The 22,852-nt window shown below is 37.5% G+C and overlaps 3 protein-coding genes across 4 annotated transcripts; all 3 read right to left on the reverse strand.

The window, feature by feature from the left end:
* Window positions 1-914: 914 nt before the first annotated feature.
* Window positions 915-10,625, reverse strand: CLP2 (CLP protease proteolytic subunit 2). Its single transcript, XM_008793057.6, has 9 exons — window positions 10,309-10,625; window positions 10,151-10,194; window positions 9,923-9,995; window positions 8,972-9,092; window positions 8,752-8,889; window positions 3,308-3,424; window positions 3,118-3,186; window positions 2,931-3,026; window positions 915-1,319 (listed from the first exon to the last, which is right to left on the reverse strand). Exons 1-9 carry the CDS (start codon window positions 10,380-10,382, stop codon window positions 1,179-1,181), a joined length of 873 nt encoding a protein of 290 aa, XP_008791279.1. The 5' UTR covers window positions 10,383-10,625; the 3' UTR covers window positions 915-1,178.
* Window positions 10,626-14,673: 4,048 nt separating this feature from the next.
* On the reverse strand, window positions 14,674-17,780 carry LOC103708234 (Nucleotide excision repair, TFIIH, subunit TTDA). 2 transcript variants are annotated; one of them, XM_088712601.1, is made up of 3 exons: window positions 17,659-17,780; window positions 15,169-15,230; window positions 14,674-15,055 (listed from the first exon to the last, which is right to left on the reverse strand). In XM_088712601.1, the coding sequence occupies exons 1-3, from the start codon at window positions 17,740-17,742 to the stop codon at window positions 14,878-14,880; spliced, it is 324 nt and encodes a 107-aa protein (XP_088568727.1). In that variant the 5' UTR covers window positions 17,743-17,780; the 3' UTR covers window positions 14,674-14,877. The 2 variants fall into 2 exon arrangements, with proteins under 2 accessions (XP_088568727.1, XP_008791280.1); XM_008793058.6 differs by lacking the exon at window positions 17,659-17,780 and adding an exon at window positions 16,614-16,676.
* Window positions 17,725-22,778, reverse strand: LOC103708235 (uncharacterized). Its single transcript, XM_008793059.5, has 3 exons — window positions 22,425-22,778; window positions 22,284-22,326; window positions 17,725-18,108 (listed from the first exon to the last, which is right to left on the reverse strand). Exons 1-3 carry the CDS (start codon window positions 22,692-22,694, stop codon window positions 17,984-17,986), a joined length of 438 nt encoding a protein of 145 aa, XP_008791281.4. The 5' UTR covers window positions 22,695-22,778; the 3' UTR covers window positions 17,725-17,983.
* Between the last annotated feature and the right edge of the window lie 74 nt (window positions 22,779-22,852).

Consider the following 22,852-nt stretch of genomic DNA (forward strand, 5'->3'; position numbering starts at 1 on the left):
TTGGGTTGGAAGGAGTACTGGAATTTGATGAGCAGCCTTCAGTCTCCATATTTTTTCGCCCAACCATTCCAGCAGCAAGGAACAAGATTTTTTTTGAATTTTCCTTGGACGTAATGAACATCCTTGGCACTGCATATGGCATTAATTTCCCCGTTCTAAGCCGCAGCACCACTTAAATTTCTGATAGGGTTTGCTTCCATCACATCACGAAGCTGTTCAGGGAGGGAATGCCAATTGCACCCTGCCTGATTCAAAGCACCAATTGAAACAAGAGCATACTCATGTTTGGTGTTAGCAATTAAAGTAGTTTTTCCATCAATGATACTCAGGCTAATTGTTTTGCTTAACACAGCTTTTTGGACTACTCTATCGTCTCAAATACCCCATACACATCCTTGGATCCAACCACTAAATCTCAGTTCACAAACTAGAACTTAGCTTCGGTTTTCACCATTTCCGCAAGAATCTCATGGGCATATAGATCTCAATACCTACAAATTAGAAGAAATAAATTAGGCTAGCATTAGTGGCAAAACTAATAAGACTGATCATACTAGCATCCAATAGATCCTTCAACATATAAGACTACCAGCAGCAAGGATACAGAGAAGAAAGCCCCATCCCAAGTAAGGGAACATAGCATCCGGAATGAAGTTTGGCCATCGATTGGCTAAAAGGAAGGTCTAGCTTTCAAAAATAGGTGAGAAATCTGTAAGAGGGAAGAGGGCCTGCTTCTTAGGTCTTAGCTTGGTTGGGGCTTCGTCAATTTGTACTCGAGACAGAATGTCAGTAAAGCAAGGAAAGTTATGCAAGCTCCTCTAGACGATGAACTCTATAGAACAATTCATTTTGGTTCTTTTACCATGCTATGCTAGTATTGAATAATACTATTACAAACCTCTAAAACAATGAGCTTCACAAAAGAACATCTTTTCCAGCATTAAGTCCTGAAGAAGTTTAGAGCCAATAGCTTGCACTGATGTCCAGTGTTAAGGACAAATATATATAAATTGAACAGAACTGCCCTTTGTAATTTTCATGTGACAAAAGCAACTACTTTCAGTCCATGTCTAAAATCAATTGAACTAGTAGATTTTTAAATCTTCTAAGATCCTTGAACGCATCGGCCGCAGGGCGTCAAAAGCAATGGCAAGTAGCAATTGCCAACTGCAAACCAACTATCCAAGGCCTGCCCCTGCCTGTTCTTTACGAGGTGCATCAGCTTTGATCCGAGCAGGTCTGAGAACACGGTCAATAAGTCCATACTCCAGAGCTTCTTGAGAATTAAAGCGCTTCATGCGACTCAGATCCTTGTTAATCTGCACCATCAGCACAAGATTAAAATTCATTGGCACCAAAAAGGAAACTCAATGTTAAGTTTAACAGCTCGCCATGGAGGATTCCCATTGTAATCTGCAAAAAAGGACATCAATCGATCTGAGAACTCGAACTTGACTCAACTTCGAGCTTGGTTCACATGTAGTTGAATCAAGCTTGAACCTGGTTCACAACCTCAAAATAAATTTCCAGTGGAGACACAGATTAACCAATTAAGTTTGAATAGATAAGGCTTTTGATATTATGTTACCGTGCTATGAAAAAACAATTGTTAGATCTAACCCAAGGGTAAACTCTATAATAAGGGGACCCCTACACTACAAGTTTGCTTCACTCTTTTCTTTTTCTTTTTTTTTTTTTTTTTTTTTTTTTGCTTAAAAGAAGGGGTAGGGGGGAGGAAGGGACCAGCCCACCCCCACGTAGCAGCTCCCACGCACTGGGCCTCCGCCCCGTCAGGAGAATGTTCGATACGGGTGGACTCCATTTTACTCACACCCTCCCCACCCGAAGATGAGTACGTCACACCTGGCACCACCAAGCTACAGATGGAAGGAAAGCATAACCGCCAACGAGCCAACCGGGCATGGGGTATCCGGTCCCCGAATTTAATCAACGCCCGCGCGTTTCGAACCCGGGCAGCTCGGGCGGAATTATCGCCCCCTTACCATCAGGCTACCACCTTGGTGGCAGTTTGCTTCACTCTTTGATGTTGAGTCTCAACTCTTGCCCCCTCCTTGTCATCCACCAGCCACTGCCCATTAGCCTGCTAGCAAAGCACAATTACCATTATATCCAATCTGGCCCTCTTCTCCACCTCTCACTAGCAACCACCACCACCACCATATTCCACTTCACCTTCCACAAGCCACCACAACCACCTCTGGCTTTCCTTTTCACCCCCCATCGGACATCACCACTGAACAAGGCCTGCTATTGGCGCCACAACCACCATCAATCATCTCTTTACAAGCTGAGCGAATAGCTTTGGTTCCACTCTCTTTGAAATTAAGCTCGAATTAGACTTGATCAAATAATAAATGACTTGAGCTTGATCTCAAACTTCAGGAGCAAAAATAATTTCCAGCCAAGTTTGATCACACCCAGGCTCAATCAAAGCTTTGCTCTGCCTCATTACTATCCGCAAATCTCATTAATTATGTTTTTTATGGGAAAAACAAAGAAACTTTTTCTGTTCCAGAAAAGAAATAATGGATTCTCCAAAAATGTAGACACTTTTCCTATGATTTACCGGTCTCTTATGCTTATAAAACAGTAAGCATTTTTTTCTGAAAAAAGAAAGAAACTTTTCTGTTCCATAAAAGAAATGGATTCTCCAAAAAATGTAGACACTTTCTTATAATTTAGCGCTCTCTGATGGACATAAAACGGTAAGCATGGAAATGCAGACACACAAACTAGATTCTTGGTGATACCTATACAATGAAAACCAAATTGATACATCAGCCAATAACAGACCATTGACCAGAGCATCAAATGACATTGAAGGTGCATCACAGAAACTCAAGTTTTATAATGTTGCCCAAAGTTATGAGAAACAGTGGATACCACAAATTTCAACAAGGAAAATGTACCTTTTCAACAGGTTGACCTGTCTTCTTGGCCAACTCCCCAAACAGGTAGTCTCTGATCCGAAGGAGCTCATTTGCTTCATTGCGAATGTCATCAGCCTGTAAAGAACATTGGCATACCAAAACTCATCTGAGAAACATGGCAATGCATGTTAGCATTCCATCAATAGATGATGATAAGAATCAAAACCTGGCCACGAGCTGCTCCAGCAGGTGACTGAAGTGCTATTCGACAAAGAGGCATAGCGACACGACTACCCTTAAAAAGATATAAACAACACGACAAGCAAAGAAATTAATAAACCAATTTGTAGGTGCAAGTACCAGCTCCTTAATTAGGGCCAGGAACTCCAAATAAAACACAGTTCAAACTGTCAAACCTTCTCTCCAGCTGCAAGAAGAAATCCTGCTAAATTATATGCATAGCCTACACACTGGGTAGCAACTGGACTTTTCAAGCTTTGCATAGTATCATATATAGCCATGCTTGGTGTAAGCTGCAACCATGGGAGTCACTATGTTAGAAAAATGGAAGTGAACGAGGTATAATCACTTCAGCATATCTGCTGGAGGCGGGGCTAAACATGCTCTATATATAATAGTGAATATAATAGTGAATATAATCGAGGCATACGATAAAACTACCGTGCATACATCATTTAGCAAGGCAAATATGATGGAGAAATGGTTTAGCATATTCTTCTTTAGGGTACCAAGTGACACACATGACTCTTTAGTACGATAGACATTAAAATATAATACATTTAAGTTTTCATGGTTGACCATTTTCTTGCAGAAGACACGAGACAAACAGAAACAACAGTATCTAAAACAACAGAGTCCCATTAGATTCTTAAGCGGAAAAAAAAAAAATCATGGATCATTGAGTCCTCGAAGTATTCTCAAGATATGGATTTCCCAAAACATCATGGTCAAGTCAGAAAATATTCGAAGATTTTTTGAGTTGTTAGAGAATAATTATTGCTTACATGTCAAACTGACAAAAAACAATAGAGAAAAACAAAAAAGGGTCAGTGATCTAAATCTGTGCCATGCAGAAATTCTCATTATATTGGTTCCTGATTCTTTCTAGACATTACGAAGACTTCTTACAAGAAAAAAAAGTTCCTTTCATTAAAGCATTACCAAACCACTTCAAAGAAGACAGGAAACTTGTACCCAAAAAGGCAACTGAAGTTTCTCCTCCACTTCATATGCATCTTGGATGAGCTCAATTTCAAGGAAACACACACCCATATGCCCTCATGGTAGTTCATTTTAAAAAAAATAAAAAAGAAAAAGCCTAAACCTGCCCCACAAGAGTAACTGCACTGCTTGCTTCTTCATTATACATGTGGAAGATCTTCATTTAATGCTTGTCAAACCAAAGCAAAAGGAAGAAAATGATACTATTCCCTAAAAGGCATCCCTGCTTTAAGTATGCAAGATTTGCTTCCAAAGAAACCATTCATTAGTAATTTAGAATCTTCCAGCTATTGAGCTACACAAACTTCAAATCATTCAAAGCTCTTGCTCTCGCACATGCTTCTTAAACACTTTCTGACCCCTTTCTTTTTTCTCTTTTCTTTTTTAAAACTTGCTTCATTGCTCTCACATCTATGTTGAAATCAGGTAACGACGGATTATCCTACATTGAACACTGTGATCCAAGAAAAGATATCTCCCTCTGTTTGCTATACTGGAATGCACCATCCTGTACGAGCATAGTACCATATATTAGCAAACCGATACCCAGTGTAGGGGTTATGCCGAGTATCAATACCACGAACTGACCCGCTGTATTTTTGGCACCGGTACAGGTACTGAAACCAATACTGCAAACAATGGTACCTAATGAAGAAGTAAGACCATGATTCTAAGGAGTTATCCCTAACTTTCTTTTTTTCCAGTTATTCAAAAAGCTGTAGGCCCTATCTGAGACTAGGGCTTACTATGCTACTTGGACAACAAGCGGAACTTGAGCATTGGACTACAACTAAAAGTTCTCTCATAATGAAAAAGTTAGGAACCTTACGACTTTGACCCACGTGATACTTTAAATAACATGTTTGTAAGTATGGAACTTTTTAATAGAAGTAGAACCAGAAAATGTGGAGAAATACAGTAAATGGGAGATGTCCTCAACTGTACCATCCTAACTATGGCTGGTGTATCTAGGTTGGTTGACTGCAGAACAGGAAGGATCTAAAATCATTTTCAGGTCTGATTCCTCTAGTAAATTTGACTGAAATTCAGTTTTTTACATAAAAACCTAACAAGGGAATAGATCTGGGAAGTTACAACATCCCAGCCATAATTAAAATAAACATAAAGGAAAAGGAGTATAATGGAAAAGAACTATATTGTTCATCATTTTTTATCAGACTGTTAGACCAATTCTCTCCTATATATAGCTTCAAATTGAGTTCAAAATGAACTCTTTAATAAATTCTACTAACAAAAAGCCACTTCAGCCACATTCCAACGAATATGGCAGACAATAAGTACTATAAGTCTGCCATTTCCTCCATACAGGTTGTCGGTCCTAGTGTAGAATCTGTAAATTCTAGAGGACCAAAGGATATCTATAGTGGCTTCTTGACAATAATAAGGAGCTAGAGAAGTGGACTGCCTCATATAAGAACAATTGGCCCACACGTGGACTGACGATGATGTGTAATGATTGGCACGATCCTACCAAGCGGAGCATTATCAACTTCTTGACATATTGTAATACGAAGAATTTTTTCCATAAGTCGGTTGATGCTTCCGATCAGGTACACGACGTCATGTACATCCTCAAATTGATGGGGGAGATGATTGATCAAGTAGAATAGAAGAATATCGTGCAGGTCATCACTGATAATGGGCCACAACATAAGGACACCGAGGAGATTTTGATGGACCAGCGACCATATATTTTCTGGATCCCACGTGTTGCGCATTGTATCAACCTCATGTTGATGGACATTGCGAAAATTCATAAGATGCAGCAGACAGTAAAGACAGCCCAAACTATCACCAAATATATTTTTAACCATACATGGATCTTATCACTGATGAGAAGATATGCAGGAAGAAAATCTTGAGACTAAGGGTGACATGATTTGCAACCAACTACGTTGCACTTGATAGCCTTCTTGAGAGAAAAACAGCCCTATATCAAATGCGAGGGTCAGCACTAAAGAGAGCACTATCGAAGACTTGGTGACAAGGCAGACATTTTGACAGCAGGCCGAGAAGATAAAGAAGGCTATCAAACCATTGAACGTAGTGCTTCGAGTCGTGGATAGTAAGAGCTACCCCCAGATGGGCTTCTTGTATCATATGATGGAGAGGACAAAAATTCAGATCAAGAAGGCAAATCTGACGTATGCCCAAGAGTACATCGGCATCATTGAGCGGCGGTAGGACTACCAGATGGGCAGGAACTTGCATCTAGCAGGCAAGCAAGAACATTGAAAATTATACTGCTTCTGTATTTGTATAATTTTACTAAAATAATTACGAACTTTATCTGCAGCATACTACCTAAACTTGAGGTTTTAGTGCATCGTACCTGAAATCGATATAGATGACGAACTTTTAGTCACTCTACGTAATGTGATTTACAAGATGAAGCCTGATCCAGAAGTCGCAGCTCTATGTCTAGAAGAAATAAGTTAGCTTAAATGATGTGTAAGTTAACCAGCATCTTCAATTATTAACATATTATAATATGGTTCTTTTTCACATACCAAAATATTTTAAGAGGGCACCGACAGCTTTGGAGTCTCGACAGCTATCGTAAGTCAGAAAAGTATAAATCCAAATATATTACACAACAACGATAACTATTACCTAGCATTAGATGGTTACTAATACGATACTATCTTTATATATAATTTTTTTCAATATTTTTGTGGCTGAATGGTGAAGTCATTTTGGTTTGTCCACGAAAAATCTTAAGTGGCTAGCTATCCGGATCCTCTTCCAAATGGTTTTCTCAAATGGTTGTGAGCATAACTAGTCGACCTTCGCCCTCATCTACATCAAGCAGAGGAACCGTCTGACACAGAAGCGTCTCAATGATCTTGTACATGTTCACTGCAATTTGAGATTAAGACTGAAGTGCATTCAGAAAAAAGTAGAGCTAAAGTACATAGATCCAATCCATAATACTTTTGTTGATGATGAGGATGATCCTATGATCGAATGACTTGTGGACCAATAGCAGGAGCCGGAGCTTGATAAACAAGGATCGGCTCCACGACCGGCCAGTTTCGTAGCCAACAAAGCTAGGATTGATGCGGGACAATGGGCGGATGCAACATTCCACACATCCTTCCAGCTAATCAGCCACAACCACAAGGGTCACTAGGGAGCCGGTCATCACGACTCCTTGTCCGAGACATCCTCTCAAAGATATGATCGAAAGATGCTTAAACAAGGCCACCACGCTATCCAGTCGACTCAGTCCAGAGGACGACATTCATCCTTCCAGCATAGCTAGGCAAAAAGAAGCATGAAGGATAAACAAAAAACTGCTTAGCGCACCAAAAAGAAAAAAAAAGATAGCTGCAGCCCCCATAGAGAGTGTAGAGGAGGAGCCAGTTCATTTATATTCAGAAATCAGGAGTAGCAACGATGACAATTCTGGTGGTCAAGGATCTGCTGGCTAGAAAGAAAGTGAAGGACATGAGACAACCGTTTATAAGACAACCGCATGTGGACTTCGATACACTAGTGAGTTCTAGTTCACGTATGCTCCATAGATTAGAAACTACGGTGCACGATCTAGTAGAGTCCACAATGATGCAATTGCATATAGGAGATGGGCTGCTTGAGGTTATTCAAGAGAACACGATGCAGCTGCAAATGACCTCGCACGTGGAGTAGGATCCATATGTATCAGATTCTAAGTTGTATATTGGATCCTATTATCTGCAGCCACAGGCAACCTATGATCCATGCGAATATAGATATGAATATGGTGTGTCTGAGGCGTATTCTGATGGCTACTATCCTATGCAGTCTGAATCATCTTACGGATCGAATTTTGCTGCTGGCATATTCGGATGGGCTCCTCCACAGTCGTATTATCAGCTAGAAGATATTTCTCAGAACCAGAGCTTCAGCGAGAAATTCAAAAGTGCTTATAACCCAAAGCGTGTTTCTTATGGGATGAACATACAAGATTATGATGCCACTTGATTGGAGGGGTGGGTTGATGTGCCTCCTAATTATGTTAATAATAGGCATCACCACTCGATGAAATTTTAGATATTGGTATGTATGTTGTACGTTAAATATATATAATTGATTGTATTATTTTATATTTTCTACTTCATTAGTTCATTTTAGGATATTTCATGTTGCTTCTCATAGCATGCAATATTTCAATAAATCATTTTATGTTTTATATCACTTTAAAACAACAAAATACATTTTTTAAGTTATATCGGAATCATAGATACATCAAAAAATATCAAAAAAAATCAAATTATACTTAAAATTATTCAAAAAATTGAAAAAAATTGATTACAAATAATCAAACTTGAAAACCTTAAAAAAAAATTGAAAGTATTGGTTCGGAACTGGCACGCCTAAGTGTACTCTGTGTTAGTACAGTACTGAACTAGTACCGTACCAACCTACCCGTCGACCGGTTCGGTAGACCTTGGATTTAAATTTGTTTCACATTAGTTCCTTGCATGACTGCCCTTTCTTTCTTTTTTTTAAAGAACAAGGACATCATTTTTTGTGCATAAGAGAACTGTATTTCTAAAAACACGATGCAGTGATGTAAAATGATCAAGAATAGAGGTATTGATTAAGTACTCACATCTCCACCTGGACCATTTATGTATAGGTATATCTTTTTTGAAGACTCGATACTATCCAGATACAACAGTGTTGCCAATACTTGGTTGCTAAATTCCTCATCTATATGTTGCCCAATAAAGATGACTCGTTCCCGGTACTGCAAAATGCAAAACATTACATAATTCATGATGGATAAATCCTAGTAAGATTCCATCCAAGTAAAGATCATCACATCTTACTAGAGCATTCCATAGGTCTACCCACTGCCAGGTTCCTTCTCCTGGAGTTCTATATGGCACTCTTGGTGTCCCAATGGGCATCATAAAAACACGTGCTCGTGTGGCCCTCTTGTTTCGAAGCCTACAGCATATGAGAAGCATCAGCAAGCAACATGTGCATTGCAACAATCACAGATTTAAGCTGAAACTTTTAGTAAAAGAAAAGAGTTAATCTAATGTTATTATTGCCAGCATTAAATAAATTGGAGTAGGCCAAAACATATATTATTTAACTTTATAGATGAACTTAATATCAGTTCTAACTATTAGGAGGTTTTGATGGTTATAATAATTTATTTCTTCTAAAGTGTCAACCAATGTGTTAATTTTAGAAATTAATCAAAAAAACTCATTTATTGAGTTCTGTATGTTCATAGAACCTAAAAGAAGAAATGTGTACAAATGAGAATGGAAGGGGAGAACAAAATTCTGCCGCTCATATTTCAAAACGTCACAGGAATGAAAGAGAGAGAGGCAGAGAGGCAGAGGGTATACAGTTTGAAATGGATATGACAGCAAAACCTAGTGATTCCTAAACTCGCAAGGTAATTTGTTTTGCTATTTTCATATAAACATGTAACTGTATTACGGCAACAAATATAAACTTGGTAAGAAGCTATAACGCGCAGACAGGAAACTGTAACACAGAGAGGAGGATAATACACGAGCAAAATAATACATATTAGAAAACCAGTAAGGAAAGATGAGAGAGAGAAGGGGCAAAAAAATAAAATAATAGTCTAAAGCAAGCAGAATATGATCATGAAACCATCACATAGATAATAATTGATCAAGCAAATTCTATCGTGTGTAATACAACAAAAAGAAACAAATTTTCAATTCAGTACAATTATTATGCTGGAGCAAATGTAATTCAGGCAACAAGAAGCTGTTTTGTGTTATTTTTCCTACCTCAATGAGAGATTTTGGTGAACCCTACTGTGAAAAGCAGCGCTCACATTCGGTAACCCAGTGCCTAAAGCACCTACTCCATAATTAAGAAAAAAAATCAATACATATAGTATCAAATTGACGATCTCTAATCTCTCTTATTAAAATTTAAAAGAAAAAACAAAAAGGAAGAAATTGGACAACGAAAAAGAACCCTAGGTAGTGTCTAGCAACTGCAAGCATATATACCGGAGTATTGGACCTTCAATCCCACAAAAGCCTTGTTTGCAAAACTGCACAGGATCACAAGAACATAGGGAAGAAGGAAATTAACATCGGAAAAATCGGAACTTTGAGCAAGATTGAGATCAGAAATACCTCGAATGGATCGACGGTGGAAATTTTACCTCAGGGAAGGCTTGGGATCGCTGCTTACAGGGTATATACAGGAGGAACCCATGGATTGGAGAGAGATTGCCATCGTTTCGGAGCGAGGGTTTGAGCCTGGAGGGGTCGGCAGAGACGGAAAACAGAAGAAGAACGGGGGAGGGGATAGAGCGCGCCGACGGACGATGATAACAGCCGCGTAGCAATCTCAAAGCAGGAGTGCGTCTCTCCACGGGGATCCATCAATCTGAACCATTGAGACCCCGGAGCTTCGCATTGATCTGTTTAATATTTAACCACTGATCATCTACGGTGTATCGCACTAATTTATCGCATTAGACCGACCCCGTCATGCGACATGGTAGATAAGTTTAGATTATTCATGTATATGGATAGAAGGCTGTGTCGATGGACACCGTACAACTCAAAATTCACCATGAATTACAAATACGGCCGAAAAGGGAACTTGCATTTCACCAATAAACGGGCTAAATTGTACTCAAGATTTAAGTGTTTTTTACTACAATTGAGAAAATTTTCACCCAGATCTGCAGTAATAATATAGTGATCCTATAATTCAAGCTATTAAATGCGACCTATTATATCTAAATTACTTACATAGAAAAAATTATATAATTTAGTGATATTTAACATATATATAAAGTAGTGAAAGAAAAGAATTGTCTAAATAAAATTGAATTATATATATTTTTGATCATTTGACATATATGTTAGAAGCCTCCAAATCATATAATTTTTGGTAAGTAAATAATCTAGAGTTAGCAGATTATATTCAATAGCTCGGATCATCGAAGTGGAATCTTCATTATCCAATATAGATTTGATCGGATTTAAGTGGAGATCTACTGTAGCTAAGTCTAGCTCTTCTAATTTATATATTGTCGAGAATCCTGTAAACTATTCGTTTGTTTGTTTACATTTTTTTCTCAAAAGAATTAAAGATGCATTTTATTAGTTTTCATTTATTTTAAAAAATATAGAAATTAAAAAAGTTGATAATCTAATTTTTATTTTTAATAGAGATCCCATACCAATGATCCAAGCTATTAGCTATAATCTACTATATCTAAACTACTTACATCGCAAAAGTCGTGTAATTTGGAGACTTCTAATCTATACATCAAGTAGTCAAAAAAAATAGATAGTTTATATAAAGTTAAACTTATATATATATATATATATATATATATATATATATATATATATATATATATATATATATATATATATATATATATATATATATATATCACTTAATGCATAGACTAGGAGTTTCCAAATCATATAAGTTTTTGTGTATAAGTAGTTAAAGGTGTAAATTACATCCAATGGCTCGGATCATTGATGTGGGATCTTCATTATCCAATGTAGACTTGATCGGATTTGAATAGAGATTCACTCAATTGTAGCTAAGTCTATCTCTTCTAACTCATATATGATAGAAGATCCTACAAACAGTTCATTTATTCGTTTAAATTTTTTTTTCTCAGAGAAATTATAAGTACACTTCTATTAGTTTTAGTTTTTTACAAAATATAGAAATCAAAAAAATAGTTGATATGATCCAAGCCATTGGATATGATCTTCTATCTCTAAACTACTTACACAGCAAAAATCACATAATTTGGAAACTTTTCACCTATGCATAATCAACAAAATGGATAGTCTAAATAAAATTAAATTATATATATATATATATATTATATTATCACTTAATGCATTGGCTAGGAGCCTAGGAGTCTCTAGAGCATATGATTTTTTGTAAGTAATTAAAGGTAGTAGCTTACATCCAACAGCTTAAATCATTGATGTGGTATTCTCATTATCTAATGTAGTTTGATCGGATCCGAGTAGAGATCCACTCAATTGTAACTAAATTTAGCTCTTCTAATTTACAAAAAAAATTTCTCAATAAAATTACAAGTACACTTCCACTAGTTTTCAATTTTTTAAAAAAATATAGAAATCATAAAAAGTTGATAATCTAATTTTTATTTTTAATAGGGATCCCATACGATGATCTGAGCTATTGAATATGATCTACTATTTTTGAGCTACTTATATAGCAGGAATCATAAAATTTGGAGCGTCTAACCTATATATCAAGTAGTCAAAAAATTGGATAGTCCAAATAAAATTAAATTATAATTATTTTTTATCACTTTATATATAGGTTAGAAGTTTTTAAATTATATGATTTTTTGTGTGTAAGTAGCTTAGAGCTAGTAGATTCCGTCCAACAGCTAACATTGTCGATATGGAATCATCATTGTCCAATGTAGATTTGATCGTATGTAAGTAGAGATCTACTCAATTGCAGTTAAGTCTAGCTCTTCTAACTTATGTATTGTCAAGGATCCCACAAACAGTTCATTTATTTGTTTATAATTTTTTTCTCAAAGATATTATAGGTATTATAGGTACACTTCTATTAATTTTCAATGTTTAGTTTCTACTTAAAAAATAGAAAAAATAAAAAAAAATTTGATAATCTAATTTTTATTTTTAAATTTCTAAAGATTGTTTTCAACTTACAAAAATTGTAAAAAAAAAATTAAAAAAAATCAAAACTTATCATTGCCATAACTCGCTATCTACTCCCACTACTCCGTCATCCATTTGCCACAGCAGCCGCTTGTCACCAGCACCACAGCTATCACCAACACCAAATATAATAGGACTATCAAACAAGTTCTCAAGTTTAATTTTAGAAAAAATAGAAATTGATTCTGATTTTTGTAAAATTAAAAATTGAAAACTAATAATGATATCCAAGGAAGTTTAGTTTTATGATAGCAAAATCGTACTATAATTCCATACTAGATCCATTATACAAAATAAATAAATAAATACATAGAATGTAAACAAAAATGGCTTGAATTTGAATAAATAAAAAAATATGACTGTTTCTACAAATTTCTTTGGAGTGGTTTCACTTTAATTTGAGCGGAAAATGGGCTCGAGCCGGCCCGAAGCCCATCGAGTCGGGCTGACCTCGGACTGGGCTACGAGCTAGGCCCGACCAATTTCAGGTCGGGTTTGGGTTAAAATATAGAACTCGTTTTTCTTTCGAGCCGAGCTTGGGCATATCATTGGCCCAGCTTGAGCTTGGCCCGAATCCGAGCCTAAATGAGGCTCGAACCCTGCCTGGTTTGGACATTTAGCTCATTTCAAAATAGGCTTGATCGAGCGACGGGTGGGTTCGCTACTTCACTAATTATGAGGCTTCCTCTGTCATTCAGTTATTCCCCCGAACTCCCGAATCCAACTTCCCAATCGATCTACGAAATCCAATCTGGAGCCTAGAGTTCTCCTCCGTCACCTTTCTCTACTCCTCGTCCTTGATTCCTCTTCTCTCCACCGCCACCAAAATCCAATCCAGCAGTCCCTCATCGCCATTCGCCTATCGGTCTTCTCTGAAGTTTGTCCATTATTCTATTCGTAGGTCACTAGTGGTAGTCATCGGTCGTCCAAGCAAAGAGAAGTCGCAAAGGGAAGCCGCCGACCCTCCTATCGTCCGCTGACTGTAGTTCCATTTGACCATTGAAAAGGTATGATAATCTCTCTTTCGATCTCCCCACTCTCTTTCAGCTCCATTTGGGATACTGCTGAGTCCCATCAGGTCGGGCCGAGCTGGGCCTGGTTTTTTCTTAAAAAAATTTGGGCCTAAGCCCATAAAAAATTTCAGGCCGGGCTTGGGTAGAGGTTTGGCCCGGCCCGGCCCATTTTCAGCTCATGGATCAGGTGCTTCCTCATCTTGTGACTTCTATCAAAATGATCATGACCCCCCCTTGCTCCATCAGTTAATTCTAGCTGATTGTATTGGTCATAACTTCCTGAGATTGCGGGTTTCTTTTCTTGTGGCTTGCCTCCCTCTTATATGAAAAAAAATCTTACCCTAGCTTTGAGCTTTTCAGGGCACAACAGAGCAGTGGCACCGGCGAACATTCAGTGGATGAAAAAGTTCAGGAATGCCGGCATATGAGCTTGGGTTGAGCAAATAAGCATCTAAAGAGACCTCACTAAAGAAGCCTTCACCATCACATTGGAAAATAATTAACTACTCTAATAATGGAACAGTATCTAAGAACTGATTGGTGCCCAACTTCAATTCCTTTCAGAATAACTGAAGACCTAACAATGATGAATCAGCCACACAACCTGCTCTGGGTGAGCATAACTAGATGAATTTTGAACTTTATCAACTAGAATAGCAGCTGAATAGATCTAGAAGCTGTGTAACTCTATACATAATGTTGAAGATGGGCAAATCTCAATATCTAGAGTGTTATAAGCATGACAGATACATAAAAGTTGCCTTCAATGATCCGCTAACCAAAATCACAACCAGCACAATAATCATCAAGAATAACCTTCCATGTCAGATTTCCAGGAAATAAAAGCTACTTAATGGTAATGTCAAGTGGTAGTCTTCCACGCAACAAATTCAAAAATTAAATCCAACATCTATTATAGAGATTTAAGACATCATTTCAGGTAAATCAAACCAAGAAAATTATGGATGAACATATACAACTCCAAGCTTCTGACAGGAGTTTAGTGATGAATTATGCCGGTTTCTCATAAGTGTTTTGGTCCCGGAACTCCGCAATCTTGCTCCGAATCATCTCCGCCACATGAGGTTGCACAAACATGTGTGTACTGTCAAGCATGTGCACAATGAACCTCTGTGAAGCAGGCAAAGAAGCATTCAAATTGACAATGAACTGCGCCATCGGCACATCACTGGAAAGCACATAGAATCATGAGTATATACAAATGGACAATTAAATTAAAGCACCAATGAAACAGCATAAGAACATGAAGGGGCAACCAACTTCATCAGATTTGGCACTTACCAGGATATTAAAAGACCTTTAATTGCGTTAACCATTGTATCTAACCAGGCAAATGCTGTGGCCTACAGAAGTGAAGGAAACAAATAGCTCATGAGATCACACTTTTACAGACAGGATAATGTTGTCGACATCCAAAGTGCTTACATGTGGAATACCAGATAAGATAGAACAAGATCAGAATTTTTTGTCACAAAAAAAAAAAGAATCCAAGAAAAGCAGCTCAATGCTTCTGTTACAATTACGAAAATCCTATACAACATATGCCAAACATCAATTTACATAATTTCTAAATTTTTTTGTTTAAATATGTATCATATCTTATCTTGGACTGAAAAAGATTTCCTCCAATGAAACAAGGAAGAAATAGAAAAGTACAGTCTGAAAGATTACACACTCTTATTAATGCCGGAGTTCCAACGAAACATGTTGTACAAAGAAAATATGATAGGCTCCATTTGAAAACTTGGAATTGAGGAGAAAGAAATGGAATGGAAGAAAAAGTTAAAAATTTTGATGTTTGAGAGTTTTTTAGTGGAGGGAAAGGAAAAGAAAAGAAGGGAATAGGAGGAAAAATTTTGGGCTTCAATTCTCTCCTTTCTTTCCTTCCATAAGTGGAAGGATTTGGAAAGAAAAAAAATTAGAAATTAATAATTTTTTTATAATACCTATTTTACCCTTAAATTAAAGAAGTATCAAATTAAAAGGACAAATATATCCTAAGGCATCTTTTGTTTTAACCTGATTTTCTAGTAGGTTAGATCTGGGTCTAAAATTAGGACCCAAATAAAGATTCAGGTTGGGTCGGGGTCACTCATAACCCGATCCGACCCGATCCATTTGCACCTCTGCTCAAAAGCATACCGGTATTTTAGTAAAAATGTTAAAAATGTATGTTTTCTTTTTTTTCTCGCTAAACTTCTAAAAAGTACTTTCTCTTTCCTCCTAAAACTCCCAAACAAAAGAAGAGGAAAGTCTATTCTATTCCTTTTCTTTTTTTTTTCTTGCCCATTCGCGGGACTTGAGTTCCTCAACAATGAAAGAGGACCAGAAATGGCTACGCATTGTAGCAAACACATAATGGACGAAAGCTAAAGACCAAATATATCGAAGCAACGTAACGATGCTATCTCACAACAAGACATGGGAAATAGACATATTATAGAAGAAAAGGAAAAGGGAAAAAATTTCTCATCGATCTTGCAATCGAACCGAACAAAGATCAATTTTTTTATGGTATGGGCTCGACTCTACGCGAAAATCCAAATCGTATACGATCTCCTCTCAACGAAATCAGGAGAAAAAAAATCGACAAACACTACCCAGAACTGTGAGAGGGGGAGAGATGAGGTGGACGAGGAGCCGGTTGCGGTGGAAGAGGTGGAAGACGGGGACTAAGTGGTGGTGGTCAGACGGCGCCCATGGCACAGAGTGAGAGAGAGACTTACTGCGGCACGCTAGTGGCGGAGAAGGGAGCTGGCGGCGGGAGGAGGGCGGCGGGAGGAGGGCGGCGGGCGGTGGCGAGCTGGGGGTTGTGAGGGATGGAGGAACGAGAAAGCCGAGGGATGAGGGGAAGAAAGAAAAAAAAAAAAAGGCGAGCCTAGAGCCTAGAGGGCCATTTGGTATTTTAGCCCTTTGCACTGTTGATATTTTATATTTAGGTCCTCAACTTCATCAGACACAATGCCGCTCAGCCATCTCTAGCTGTAGAGTTCGGGTTGCGCCCAAGTAGGGTGAAGATGAATTAGATAATATTTATTTGAATCTAATTTTATATTCTAATTTATTCGGATATAGATAAAAATTTGAATATCTCACTAACATCCATATCCGTATCAATATCTGTCAAAAAAAAAAAAATATGAATATGGACAGACAAATATCTAATCCGTATATTTCATTCAATTTATAATTCTATTTAATTTTATATAGCACTCATGAATATTTTTAAAAAATAAATAACTTTATTAATATGCTATTAATTTGATTTATCATCCACTTAGTAACATCTTTGATTATATGGCTATAAAATTTAATTATCCGATTTATATCTGTATTGATATCGATACTTTCAGTATTCGATTTGTACCGGTATCCGTTTAAAACAAATATAGATATAAATTTTTGTATCCGACTAATATTCGTATCTGTATTCGTCAAAAAATATAAATATAGATATGAGTATATTAGTATTTGATCAGTATTTAATCCGAATGCAAAATCTATACAGGTGGATGGAAGGAAGAGTTTGGCAAAATCTGTATGGACGGATGATTCTGAACAAAATTTATCCAAGGAAGACCCTCTGATGCAATACTGCTGGACAAAATTTTGGAACAAAATTAAAAGTATGAACAGTGGAGACACTTTTGCAATAAAAAGACCACGGAGGCAGATAAAGTTAAGCACCCAAACTACAATTAAAAGTTAATTTTGCCAAATACATCGTCAACAGGCTCCAGCCCAACGAGTGTTTGAGGCAATAGAAATTACAAGTTGTTGAGCATTCGACTGTCCGTTCCTTCCACACCACAAGTCCAGAAAGTTGACCAGCAAAAATAACAATACATAAGGCATGCACGTAGTGATTTCTATTGCATCAAGCTGAAGACTGCACAGCAACTGTTAAAGTTTAATATGATGCATCCCTGCAAATATAAAGTGTTTTTAAAACTATCCTAAGTAATCCCACCAGAGATTAGACAAGCCTCATCAATTAAAACACTATCATGCAAAAGGCCACCTGATAAAGCCTTACAAATGGACAATGAGCAGCAAGAACAGAGGAATAGACAAGGTGCACTACAAAGCCTCAAAACTAAGCCAAGCTCTGCTCCACCACTTTGGGAGAGTTTTGAATGTTCTTTGCAGACTCTGGAACATACTTCCATCCGCGCTTGTTTATGCCACTCATTTTCACAGGAGCATCTGCTGCTGGAAAACCTGCAGGATACACTTCTCTGTAAAGATACCTAAACTACATGACTACAAAAATTGAAGTATATGATGACTTACAAAACAGGTGCATAAAAGAATAATCTAGATTCATGAACACATGGCTAGGAACAACAGGAACCGGTGCAGCCAATGGAAAACCAGGCTGAGCACCTGAAAGCCTAAGACTGGTGCTTGAACTTTGCAACTATCTGAAAGAGTTACTTTCAGCACCATGGAACAGTATCAGAAAGCAAGGTTTGTTGTTAGTTGAGTTTTGCATAAAGCTCGTGTGCATATAGACAATAATCTTCATGTGAGCACCCTGAAAAAACAGTCTAGTTCAGTAAAACAATTATGAAGTACACTCGAACTCGATGCTAAAGATTATGCTCATCTCTCATGCATGGAAATGGTTTTAACTGGTCCCGGAAACTTTTGGTTTCTACTATATCTTGTTCTCCTCAATAGAAAGCATAGAAATGGTACTGAACAACATCTTAAATAATGCCTATTCATTAATAAAATTAGCATCATCATCTATGAGCTTACTTTGAATCTTGCACTATTAGAACATTTACTAATCAGGAATCATGAAGAAATATCCAGAAGAAGATCCATGTTATATACACATACACATTCGTATACATATACATATGCATATACATAAGTCAGTTCATGATGGATTGACTTGCTCCATCACAACTGTTTCCGTTGTGACAGGGAGAGCTCCAGTGGGAATTTGCTTTTATCTGTTTCCACAATGAAGGGTTCTAGCATGCTATAATGGGCAGCGGAAGCTAGGAATTTTAAAAATTTCTTGATAAAGTACCTTAACATAAAACCCTTATAAGCCAAGATCACCTTAATGGAAGCAATCAAATAATATAATATAAATGCAGCAATAGAAGAATACCTCTAACGCTAATCCAATATGCAGAATTTCCACTAGGTGCCCAAGTGTTCACCCTCCAACGTTGATCCATACGAAAACTTGATTTAAGTCTTAAGCTCCAAAGACTTTGATCCTTAATGCAGAATTCTTCTAAAGAACTCTAATGGCTTGCTTTCCTTTCTTTCTATTTTTCTTTAACCTTCTAAAATCACTTCTAATCCTTTTGTCCTAAAGAAGACCACCTTGTCTTGGCTTAGGACACACTAGAAGCAATGCTAGAAAGAAAGAAACTAATGTAAGAAAGAAAGAAGAGAGGAGTGGGGTGGAGTTGGAATGATGACCTATGGAGTGCTAGCCTATTTATAATAGGTATAGGGATGCATCTCCAAGGGATGCATCCCATCCACACATCCTCCCATGAAAGGGCATCATCTAAAGGGCCATATCAAATAAGAGGAGGTGCAAATCAAGTGAGGAGGTGTATCAAATGATATGTCCTTTCATGTGGTGCTATATTTTGACCAAGTCAACATCACATGCTAATCACATGTCCATCACGCCTCACCTCTTGATCTTTCATGATGATGATCCAAGGGCTCCAATGCAAGGCGCCATTCACTTGACCCATTATGTCTTCATCCAATGGTGGGATTAAAATCCAATGGTCAATTATGATAGCCATCCTCTAACCCAATCCAATTGAGTTAAACCAACTCTCCATTATGTCTTCATCCAACGGTAGATCAAGATCTAACGGTCTAGATTGAATGATTTATTAAATCTAATCCAATTAGACTCAAACCAAGCCAATTAGGTGCCAACTCTTGGCTAACCCATATTAGAACATGATCTAATCAAATTAGATTAATTAAGAATCGGATTCGAATCCAATTCGAATCAAGAGCTAAGGGTTTGCAACACCTGCTAAGATGTCTATCTTGCAAACATGATCTAATCCAATTAGATCCTTAATAAGTTTTCTTGTGTGTGACCCATTGGGTTCCATACTTAGCCAGCAATAGGTGTGAGTGCGAGTTGACCCAACTTGATTAGAACTCTTCTAATCGATTTAAGTCCAAACTGCGCGAACCCGAACTTAACAATTAGAATCCTTTCTAATTGGTGATCGAATTAAACTCTTTAATTCGATCAAACCTATAAGACAAGATTGACGTCTAGCAACGTGTCATGTCTACCCGGAAAATATGGAATTTGGTGGAAATACCAAAAATACCCTTCAATGGCAAGTTACCGTGCAATTCAATCCTTTAAACAAACTGCATCCCGAATATGTATATGAGTATGAATATATGTTAAACTCAATTTCATATTCATATATTTCTCTATCTTCTAATGATAATTCGAATAATGAAATATTAGAAACTCTTTCTAATTTTCATTGTGCTTTGATCAAAGGCTTCCTGAATTATCATATGATTAGAATAAATAGGATGCGATCTTCTCTTACTAGAAGTGATTAATTCCTTGTTGACCTACTCATAACCTTCGTACACATTCCACCATATCCAGAAGACCTCGTACATAACTTATTGTCATGAATGAGTGGAAACCAAAATATGGATTTATGTGCACAAGATACTATGGTGATCTCAGGTCAAAGGATCAGTTGCACAACTCCCACTAAGAGAATCATCTTTTGACATGTAAGTAAAACTTCATAAGATTTCTCTTTGTAGGTCAATTCAGTGAACTCATTTCTCTAATGAGCACCCACATCTTTGTATTAGTGTCTCCACACAAGTGATTGTGAGATCAATCACCCTCTGCATCGAGCATACATAAGATGTGCCAGTCTTTCCGGTAAACATTAATCCCCGACTCAATGTACCAATGACTGGGAATATTTAAGATTAGGATTTTAGGATTTTAGGTCTCACTAGTATGATCTCATCATAGCCTCAAAATCATTGCCTTAATCTAAGGAGTTCATCACAAATATAATCAACAGCATATGATGAAACACAATGCCTTTATTTATATTGAATGTCATGTACATGATTTGGAAAATCAAAAGAAAATCCTTCACAATACATATTGCGATTGGCTTGTAGGGCATCTACTCTTTCACGCAAGCCATTGGCTGCTTTAAATTGTCACTTTTAAAGGTTTGTATGTCGAGATTCTGAGTTACTATATAATGCTAGATCTAATTTAGTTGTCGCAATACTTGCTTCTACTGTCGATCTCACTTGTGATTTTCTTTATCATTGCTCTGCAAACACCATTCTGCAGCCTCAGAATGGTCTCATCATGTTCTTTTTCTCACAAATTTCCTTTTCCTTACTCATCATAGGTCACTATTTATAGCATGCTTGGTAAAATGAAGTATATTAATTTAGGATGACCAATGACAAAACATAAGTTTTAGACATAAACGAAAAACATTTACATACAACAGTCAAATTACCTGACCATCACAAAACATACCTTTCAAATTGAAAGTGCAACAACTCCAACAAACTTATGAACTTCAGTATTTATCTTGATATATGGGAGCGTATTTGTATTACCCTTTAATTTTTCAGTTATAATGAAATGAACTTTGGGCTTTCCCTCACTTTCTCCTTTTTCTTAAAAAAGTTCTAAGTGATGTATAATAGTCTAACTAAGATATAGATAAGAAGTAAATGATTTATTAAATTTTCCGACTTCCATGGCATACACATAACAAAATAATGTCTGCCCAAGCACTAACAAATCAATAAGCACTGAAATGGCTGACTATTAACCAGCCTTGGCACCCAGGTGGTCTCCCCTGCCCAACAGGAGCCCAAGTCTACAAGTAGTGCAAGTAACAAGGCAGACGGCATCCACCCAAGAAAATCTTTGAAGTCAGGCACAAATTTAAAACAACTGAGACAATAAGTCATTTGCCAACTTCCTTGGTAGATGCCTATACTGAAATGATAGTTCATGGGATAATTTCCTCTAGCATACGAAAGAATGACTCATGGCATTCTATGCCACAAGTAAATTTATAAGCTGGATCAAATGTGCACTCTCTCATTCATGTGATCAAGAAATTCGCAAAACATTAGGCAACGCAATCTTGATATAATTTGGTAGCAACCAAAAATTCCTAACTGCTGGTATGTTGGAAATGTCAAAAAGTCCCAATCTGGGACTTCGATGGGAATCGCTCTTACAAAATTGTTTTTGTTAACATACAGTAAGCAGATCAATTGGTAAGACTTCTTTGCAAAAATTCTCCTTTTGTGTAGCAAAATGGCAAGGACAAGGGGACAAAAAAGATTTTTTTTTGACTCACCAGCCTTGTATCTAATCCCCCACGCCTTGCCGTGTCGCCCATCCTGTTATGTAATAACATCAAACAAGACAAAGACAGTGAGAGATTTTAGAAGAAAATGGTGGTGGAAAGGAAGAAGGAGTTGGGGGGTCTGGAAATGACCTTATAGAGATTGATCTTGGAGAGCTCGTAGGAGACATCTCTCCAATGGGTCTTCGCCACCCTGTAGCCGATCCCCCAGTCGGGGAGGAACTGTATCACGTCGAACAGGTTCTTCTTCTTCCTCCGCTTCGGCTTCGACTCGCTAGCGGCTGAAGAACTCGAAGCCGGAGGAGCGACGGAAGTGCTCAGGCTTCTAAGAAGAGCAAAGGGTGGGCGGAAGAAGGCCGGTATGTCCGCCACCGGCCTTTTCATCACCGCCGCCACCGCCATGGCCGTAGAGAGGGAGCAACAGCTCTGCGTCCGCTCCAAGCGCGCAAAGAGGAGTGTTATTGGGTTTGGATGTGAAATTGAGTAATATGCCTATATTTCAACTGCGGCAATACTAACCCATTTAACTTATTTCAATTTATTATAAATTAAACTAAATT

This window comes from Phoenix dactylifera, chromosome 16 (assembly GCF_051530095.1).
Source record: "Phoenix dactylifera cultivar Ajwa chromosome 16, Ajwa_hap1_PhDact_Kaust_v1.1, whole genome shotgun sequence".
NCBI lineage: Eukaryota > Viridiplantae > Streptophyta > Magnoliopsida > Arecales > Arecaceae > Phoenix > Phoenix dactylifera.

Bases quoted from the DNA above. Each gene is read 5' to 3' on its own strand.
- CLP2 (XM_008793057.6), bottom strand. From the start codon at position 10,382: ATGGCAATCTCTCTCCAATCCATGGGTTCCTCCTGTATATACCCTGTA. The intron at 9,996-10,150 runs GTATATATGCTT...ATTATGGAGTAG, and splicing joins ATTGAAGGTCCAATACTCCG to GTGCTTTAGGCACTGGGTTA. The intron at 3,187-3,307 runs GTTTGACAGTTT...TATCTTTTTAAG, and splicing joins TTCTTGCAGCTGGAGAGAAG to GGTAGTCGTGTCGCTATGCC.
- LOC103708234 (XM_088712601.1), bottom strand. From the start codon at position 17,742: ATGCCTTATGTATTGTTATTTTTGCTGGTCAACTTTCTGGACTTGTGG. The intron at 15,231-17,658 runs GTAATTTCTATT...TCACTTCTGTAG, and splicing joins AGTCGAATGCTCAACAACTT to GCCACAGCATTTGCCTGGTT. The intron at 15,056-15,168 runs GTAAGTGCCAAA...TGTGCTTTCCAG, and splicing joins AAAGGTCTTTTAATATCCTG to TGATGTGCCGATGGCGCAGT.
- LOC103708235 (XM_008793059.5), bottom strand. From the start codon at position 22,694: ATGGCGGTGGCGGCGGTGATGAAAAGGCCGGTGGCGGACATACCGGCC. The intron at 22,327-22,424 runs GTCATTTCCAGA...ATTACATAACAG, and splicing joins CCAAGATCAATCTCTATAAG to GATGGGCGACACGGCAAGGC. The intron at 18,109-22,283 runs GTGAGTCAAAAA...TGTATCCTGCAG, and splicing joins GGGGATTAGATACAAGGCTG to GTTTTCCAGCAGCAGATGCT.